The following is an 8035-nucleotide window of genomic DNA, read 5'->3' on the forward strand; positions in this document are numbered from 1 at the left end:
CATAAAGTAACACTTCCTTCCTCTTTATACATTCCATCCCTAAACAAAACCACTCCGGGAATCCCCTGGGGAAGGCATTAATTCCTGGACAGTCTCCTGGGTAAAACGCATAGTTAATATTAACTTATTCCTTCTTGTATATTCCTGACCAAATCATAAGCTCCGCCCCTCCATCTCCAATTCTTGATCATTGTTATCTACAAAATAGATTACACAATGGCATAAACCCCGGGGACTCTCTGGATTGGCTATGAGGGCCAATTTGTGTTGAGGTCAAGGTCAGCCTGATTTTCTGGAAAGAAGTTGGCATCTATTCTGTTTTCAGAACATTCCCTGGCTTCCTAAAGCTAAAAAAGGGCCTGATAGGTAGTTGGCGTGGTTCCCTTTCATCTCCACAGCCAAGCTCTGCATCCCGAAAGTTGTTTCCTGATAATTTGGAACGGGGAGTTGTTTTCCTAATGAGGAACACTCTCTCCTATTCCTCAGGCTTGCCCGGACTGCGTGATTCAAACTAACACCTTCCCTGTTCCCAGGTGAGTCACTCCAGGGCTGTACTCCAGCCACAAAGCGGCAGAGTGAATCGTTTAAGATGGCCCCCACTTCTGAAACACTTTGAGCTACTCAACTTCTGTGGATTGTATCCCCCTTTGAATTCAGGGTGTAGGGTGTGACAGCTTGAAGCTATTAGGGTAGGATTTAAGGTCCAGAATAAAGGATCAAGAAAAAGACATTAAGGACTTGAATAAGTTATTCTAGGGGTCAAAGCCAAAGACAGTAATTATTTATTGATTTATGGGTCATGGTGGATTTAAATCTCCAAGTGAGTACAGGGATCTCAAGATCTACTCCGATGCTGAGACAATGAGATAATTAGAACAGCGATAGTAACTTCCATTTGCCTATGTAGTCAGTGTTCTAGTTTCTGGTTTGGACCGTGAGGTTTTCAAAGGCTTAAGATCAATAATAACAACATTCAAAAATGCCTTTTCATGTTCTAGTGATGAGCATGTGTCATGCATGTCCCCGTGTGAAAGAGGTTGGAAGAAGGGGAGTTTGTTGTTTCCAAAATAATGACTCACATGACAAAGAGTAACTATGTTTTATTTTATGATCTGAACAGTAGCATTTCCATATTGGCCACTTCCCAGGAGCAACCGGTGAATCTCATTTAACAAATGGCTAAGGTAGGAGTGGATGAGCCGTGGGTTTCTCATTGTGAAAGGAATAATTAAGCAATGGACAACAAAATAAAAACAAAAACAAAACAAAACGGAAAAAGAGGAACCGAGTCCCAGCAGCCCTAAATGCTGAAACTTAAGTCACGTATTCCACTTGATGGGTGACTCCCGTCCTCGTGACTGGCCAGTTGATTGCTACTGGCTTGTCTGAGAGGTGGTCTAGCACAGGTCAAGCCTGGGTTGGAATCCTTGCTCTACCCTTCATTATCAGTGGACCTTGGGCACATGGATAAGCCTTGTTGTGCCTCAGTTTCCCTATTATGGGAAATCGACAGTACCTCCTTCATATGGTTGCTGGGGAGTTAGCATAAGGAAAATGCATAGAAAAATGCCTGGCACTTAAACAGTTACCCCTTGGATCGGTCCATCAGGCCCCAAACCCAAAGCATTCTTGTACTGCAGACACAGGGTGAGCTAAAGCATGATAGCCAAGTGGTAAGTGTTTTTCAACAAACATGGGACCTGGATTCAGCCTTTTACTGTGTGGCTGAGGAGAAGTTATATAACCACTCTGAGCTTCTATATTCCCTTGTTTGTAAAATAGGGTTAATAACTTGCCTCCCAGAGCACCTGGTAGGAGCAGGCAAGCAGAAAAGTTGGTCCCGGCTCTTCCCCCATCAACTGTTTCAATGGGCAGGACCCCTGGCCTGCAATGGAGCTGGGGAATGGCATGGAAACTCCAGTTTTTCCTTCACGTTCCTCCCAAACCCCAGTCCTCACCCCCCTTTGTGTTCTTAACTGTTATCTTTAACCCTTTTGCCTACCTCTAACCCTCACCAGCTTACTGCCCTTTCATTCTTTGAAGTATCAACTCTAGCCCTTATCACAAATCTCCAGGAAGCATCTTATAACCCTGAGAATTTAAAGACCTTAAGGCCCCAGACCCATTAGAACAAAGGAAAGCCCTCACCCTTTCTTAAATAACTTCTCTTCCCATCTTCTAAAGCTCACTCCCTTAAGGGCCAAATTCTGTTAATTTGTCATTGATGAAAAGAGAATGAGGAAAAAAAAAAAAAGAAAAGAAAAGAAACAAAACACTCACAACTGAAGATCTGGCTCAATTATATATTTGCCAGGCATTTTATTTTTTTCTAAAAACAATAGAAAAAAATCAACTTTAAAAAGGAAAATGTACTTAAATAAAAAAATTATGGTATAACTGCTATAAAGGTTTTATTAAAGTTATTTACATTTAATGGCTATATTTACAAAGGAAAATTGGATAAAGTTCAGGATTTCGTAAAAACAATTCTTAAATACAAATCTGTTAAAGGAAAAAAAAAAAAGATGGTAAGCATAAAAAAAGTTCTTTTATGCCCAAAGTCCCATTTGAGGCAGTTTATATTATGGCTAAACCTTTCAGTCTTAAGATCCAGCCAAGGTTGTGAGGTTGGTCATGCATATGCAGAAAGTTCATACGTCGGGAGTTCCGTCAGAAGGAATCTTCTTCCTCACTTTCCCTTAGTAACAAATGAGAATTTCATGAGGGATTCATTCCAGTTCCTCCCTCCAATCGGTCAATTTATGCGCAAGAGTTCCGTAGCTGTTCAAGTTTGAGTTTCAACTGTTCTCGCCTCTTCCGAAACTCGTCTTTTTCTGAAATGAGCTTTTGCTCCTCTGCTTGGACGGACAGGATGTATGTTGTGGCTTTTTTAAGGATAACTACCTTGGGGGCCTTTTCATTGTTTTCTAACTCCGGGATCTGGTCACGAAGGGCAAAAAAGCTGCGTTTCAGCTCGTTTCTCCTCTGGCGTTCCAAGACGTTGTGTGTCCGCCTCTTGTCATTCTCCTCGGTGTCCGAAGACCTGGGGCTGGCACATTTGCGATTGTTGCTGATCTGTTTCAGGACCCTGCCACTGTCCAACTTAGCCCTCTTGGCGGCGGGACAGTCCTTCCTAGTGGAGGGGGGCGCTGCATAATTGTGCTGATGGGTGGACACGTGGCACCTCTTAAGGACCAACGGGCTGTGAGGAGGTTTGCTGTGGCCTCCGGCAGAGGGTGACCCCGATTCTGACCTTTTGGCAGGGGGCTGCCTCTTTTCCACAGAAACAACATCAATTTCTTCATCATCCTCTTGTTCTTCCTCTGTAAGAAAAGAAAAAGCAATCGCCCAGTTAGCCACGGTTTCCTTAAAGCAATCAATGACCAGATTAAATCAATACTGTGCACAAATACGAGGCATAATTAGGTAAGAAAGGACCCGGAGGACTTCCCTGGCAGTCCAGGGGTTGAGACTCCATGCTTCCAATGCAGGGGGTGCAGGTTCCATCCCTGGTTTGGGAACTGAGATTCACACACTGTGTGGCACGGCCAGAAAAAAAAAAAAAAGGACCCTGGCACAAAGTTATCCCCAGAGAACTAGCCAATCGTCTCTGCTCTTCTTCTCATGAAGAGACAGTCTCAGGGAGGAAAATGACAGCTGGGTTTATGGCACAGACAAGAAAATTACAATTTACCAGGATACAACATTGATGCAAATTCTTACCTAAGACTTAATGAGGTGCTGGACACACCCAAACAAAGCACATTCCCAAGCACCTCCTCTTTGCAAGGGACTTTACCAAGAACCCTTCAGGTGTTGCAAATGATAGCTGCAAATCTTTGGTATGACTTTAGCAATCCCTATTTTACTGGAAGTGGAAAAAAAAAAAAAAAGGTCTTGCAGCTTTGCCAAAAGTCCTAGGGGGTGGGGGATGGAAAAAAGGAGTACAGTTTTGGAAAGGACTTGATTTTAAGTGTTCAAAAGAGGCCGAAAAGATCCCAATTCCTCAGTCCATACATTTTTAAGGCACTTTCACTGGCTTATAGCACTCAGGTGGGTGGCTGCCCAGTTTCTGTCCACTGCCCCTCTTCATTTTTGTTGATCTGTAGTCCATTAAATTCCAACAGCTTCTCAGAAGTTAAGGGAGGTAATTCATTCACTCTCGAAGAGATCAATCCTCTCTTAACCTCATCACGATCCCCCCACCCCCCAGGGCAATTAAAATGCTTAAGAGGGGTAAGAGGGAGCGGATAGAGTTGCTAGATAAGCTAGAAGATTTAAAAACCCAAATGAAATTCCTAAGGGGAGGGAGGGAAGAGGAGGGGGCTGGCTACTAGGGCGATCTTAGGGGAAGGGATGGGAGGCACACTAAAGCCCAGTGTTTCAGGGATGATGAGCTCCCAGACCCTTCCAGGCCTGCCATTTCTTTTCCAAATATAAGAAAAGAGAAAAAGCAGGGTTAACTGAAGTGGTCGCCAGTGAGAATAGGAAAGACAGCCAGCCACCCCCTCTGACCTGGGCCTGGAGGGTCCCAGCTTACCAGAGTCGCTGCTGGTGGTGGGTGGTGTCTCCTCGTGGAGTGCCAGGGGCTCGGGACTGGCCCGCGGGGAGGACGCGGCGGAGGACAGCAGAGAGTCCGAAGACGGCGAGAAGGCGGCGGAGTCGGGGGAGGCGCAGGGCTTGGGCGAGCTGCTGTCGTTGAGCGGGTAGGGGAAGACCACCGAGGGGTCGATGCACTCGGAGGCGGCGGCGCTCAGGTCCTGCAGGTACAAGCTGGAGGTGGAGCAGCCGCTGTGCCCGCGGGCGGGGCTCGGACTGCCGCTGTCTTTGCGCGCAGCCTGGTAAGAGGCCAGCTTCTCCGAGACGAGCTTGGCGGCGGCCGAGAAGCCGCTCCACATACAGTCCTGGATGATGATGTTTTTGATGAAGGTCTCGTCGTCGGGGTCGCAGATGAAGCTCTGGTTCACCATGTCTCCTCCCAGCAGCTCGGTCACCATCTCCAGCTGGTCCGCTGAGGAGAAGCTGCCGCCGCCGCCGTCGTCGTCTCCCCTGGGGGAGAAGGACGCGACCGTGACGTACGAGGGCGAGCAGAGCCCGGAGCGGCGGCTCGGGGACAGGGGCGGGGTGGGCAGCAGCTCGAATTTCTTCCAGATATCCTCGCTGGGCGCAGGCGGCTGCAGCTCGCTCTGCTGCTGCTGCTGGTAGAAGTTCTCCTCCTCGTCGCAGTAGAAATAAGGCTGCACCGAGTCGTAGTCGAGGTCATAGTTCCTGTTGGCGAAGCTGACGTTGAGGGGCATCGCGGCAGCCTGCTGGAGGGGGCACACAAAGGCGGGGGCAAGTCTTCAGTTAAGGGGGTCTTGGTTGGTGCCGAAATCCCGCGCAGCGCGCCGCGCGCGCCACAATCCAGAACCACTCCCCTTCCAGCGCAGTTCCCAAATGGGGCCGGCGGGGGGGTGCAAAACAAAACAAAACAAAAAGGCACCCTTTTACCCTTTCTGGGTGACCCTCTACTATCTCAGACACACACTTGGCGAAGCAGCTCCGTAGCGCCCGCGCAGCTTCCGTCCCCCGGGAGCCCGGAGCGCCAAGTCCGGGAGTCGGCCCGGCGACCGCCGAGCAATCGAAATCGGCTTTGGCCTCCTTAACAGGCCGGGGGAGGCGGCGCGGGGTCGGGGGGGGGAGGAATACGATCTGCCAAACGCTGAGGCGCAAAGTTTTGCGCCACCTGAAGGAGGCTGCGAGAGGCGCCACGGCGGGAGCGGCTGCGCGCGGCCCCCTCCCGCGCCGGGGCCCCTCGCGCCGCACCCGTTCCCACTCGCGCCCTTGCCGCGCTCCTTCCCCCGCCGGCGCCACCGCCCCTCCCAGCCTCCCTTCTCCGCCTCCTGCATCCCTACCCCCAGCGCGCCCCCCTTCCTTCCTCTGCCGGCTTTTCTTCTTTTCCCTCGCGGGCTGGAGTGGCAAGCTCAGCTTCGAGCCTTAACCGCCCCCCCCGCCCCGCCCCGCCAATACATAAAAGGGGAGTGTTAAATAATAACAGGGACACCTCCCTTCAACACCCAATACGGCGCCGCAACTGCGCCAGAGACCCTGCTACGATTCCGCGCCCAGAGCCAGGCGTCTTCCCCTCACCCGCCGAGGGTAGCAGCTGTTCTGGAAAAGCCCCGAGCCCCGCTCCTTGCCGTCCTCCGCATCTCCGGGGCGCAGGGACACCCGCGCGGGGACACCAGAGGCGGCCTGGGAGCCAAGGCTGGGTGCAGAGATTTGTCCTCGTTTCCCCCCGAGTCAGTAATTCCAGGAGAATCGGACACATCTTTGCCCCAGCCTCCTTCACCCCCTCCCCGCGCCTCGCCAACACCAAATCCTAACCTCTCTGTAGACCAAGATCTTTAATTTTATTATCCTTTTTAAAAGCCAAATGCCAACTTCTAAAAGGAGCCGGGGGCGAATTGGAAACGCCGCGGGGATCGGCGGGCGGGACAAGCCGCAGTGTGTCTGTCTCCGGCTGTCAAAAATGCGGTAAGCCGAAATTTAAATGCCCTTTCCGAGACGGGGAAAAGTCAGAGGCTGCGGAGCTCTCTCGCTCACACACGGCAATATGTAATTCTTACTCCAAGGAGCTCAGGATGTAAAGGGTTTTCTGCCACCGAGAAGCATACCCTTCTCTTCTCCTCCCCAAAGGCCAAACGCAATTAATGCAATAAAGGAAGAATGTCCAACCGGCCGGGGTCAGCGTCCATCTACATAAGCAAAAACCTCTCAAGGCTACTTTCAAAAACGTACCCTGTTTTCCCTCTGCCTTCCCCTCTCCCATCTTGACAAGTCACTGTACCCCGACCCAGTTCTGGTTCGTCTTCACTCCACCCCGACCAACCACAACTACTCTGAGAAAAGTGTCAATAGCGCTGGAATGGGAGAAAAGACACCGATCCGGGCATTCGACTCATCGCGGCATTACTGCGGTAGCAAAAATAAATTAAAAGGCCAATAGGTCCGGGTGCTCACCGGGTTTTCCACTCTCCGAAGGAAATCCAGCGTCCAAAAAGCGGCGAGGAGCGCCTTTCAGAGGCGCGGGTCGTGGGCAGTGGCGGGGAAAAGTGACTCCCCCAATAGGCAGAAGAGCCTCTCCGTGTCCGGAGAGTCGTGTTGTCGCTCGGGTGCTGTAAGTTCCAGCGGGCAGTGGGCAAAGTTTCGCGGATGCGGCGCGGGTGGCGGGCCGCTGGCAGGGGTCGGCGGGAAGGGTGGGGTGGGGGCGGCCGGGCCCGAGGCGCAGAAGCCCCCCTTTCACTCCGGATCTCCCTTCCCCGGGCGCCCGGAGCGCGACTCCGCTCGCTCGGCTGCCTCTGCTCTTCCACCCTCGAGGGCCCGCCCGCTCGCTCCCTCTGCCTCTCGCTGGAATTACTACAGCGAGTCAGATAAAGCCCAGAAAACCGGCTTTTATACTGCTAAGGCACGGCCCCTCCCCTCTGTTCTCTTTTTCCCGCCAAGCCTCTGAATAGCCCTGCCCTTCCAGAGGCAGTTGGGGAGCCAGGCGGCGGCCGGGGCGCGGCGGCAGCAGGGGTAGCCGCGAGTTGCACAGCCCGGGGGTCCTTGGCCGCGCAGACCCTCGCCTATAAAAGGCCGGTGGGCGGGGATTCACAGGAGAGGATCTTTTTTCTTTCTCCCCCGCCCTCAGCTTTGGGAACCCGGGAGGGGCGCTGGTGGGGAGGGAGGGCCGGAGGGGAGGAGACTCAGCCCTTTGAGCCTGGCACTCCAGTGCGCCGAGCTCTCGGATGTAAACACAGTTAACAGCGCCGCATGAATTAACTGCGCGCGCCTACCATTTTCTTTTGCTCCCGCTCAAACCTTCTCTCTTTCTCTGCTGCTGGCTCCTCTGGGGCAGCGCTCTGTTTGGCAAACAGCATACTTGTCCTCTGTGCTTCAATCATCGCGGGCAGAACAGCTGAACTCTTTGCGCTGAGCATACACCGTGTACCCACGGCCACGCCACGCACGTCCCGGGCGGACGGGCGCCTCCCTAAGGCCGGGAAAAGGGTAG

At 52.1% G+C, this 8035-nt stretch overlaps 1 protein-coding gene across 2 annotated transcripts; it reads right to left on the reverse strand.

Annotated features, from left to right (window-relative positions):
- Positions 1 to 2234: 2234 nt before the first annotated feature.
- On the reverse strand, positions 2235 to 7394 carry MYC (MYC proto-oncogene, bHLH transcription factor). 2 transcript variants are annotated; one of them, XM_079901259.1, is made up of 3 exons: positions 7003 to 7394; positions 4541 to 5309; positions 2235 to 3323 (listed from the first exon to the last, which is right to left on the reverse strand). In XM_079901259.1, exons 2-3 carry the CDS (start codon positions 5295 to 5297, stop codon positions 2761 to 2763), a joined length of 1320 nt encoding a protein of 439 aa, XP_079757385.1. In that variant the 5' UTR covers positions 5298 to 5309; positions 7003 to 7394; the 3' UTR covers positions 2235 to 2760. The 2 variants fall into 2 exon arrangements, with proteins under 2 accessions (XP_079757385.1, XP_079757386.1); XM_079901260.1 differs by lacking the exon at positions 7003 to 7394 and having other exon boundaries at positions 4541 to 5452.
- Positions 7395 to 8035: the final 641 nt, after the last annotated feature.

The sequence above is a fragment of the Stenella coeruleoalba genome, assembly GCF_951394435.1.
Source record: "Stenella coeruleoalba genome assembly, chromosome: 17".
NCBI classification, from domain to species: domain Eukaryota; kingdom Metazoa; phylum Chordata; class Mammalia; order Artiodactyla; family Delphinidae; genus Stenella; species Stenella coeruleoalba.

What these genes read in the sequence shown, in the direction of transcription:
- MYC (XM_079901259.1), bottom strand. Translation starts at nt 5,297, where the DNA reads ATGCCCCTCAACGTCAGCTTCGCCAACAGGAACTATGACCTCGACTAC. An exon ending in CACCACCAGCAGCGACTCTG is followed by an intron (nt 3,324 to 4,540) that starts GTAAGCTGGGAC and finishes CTTTTCTTACAG; the next exon opens with AGGAAGAACAAGAGGATGAT.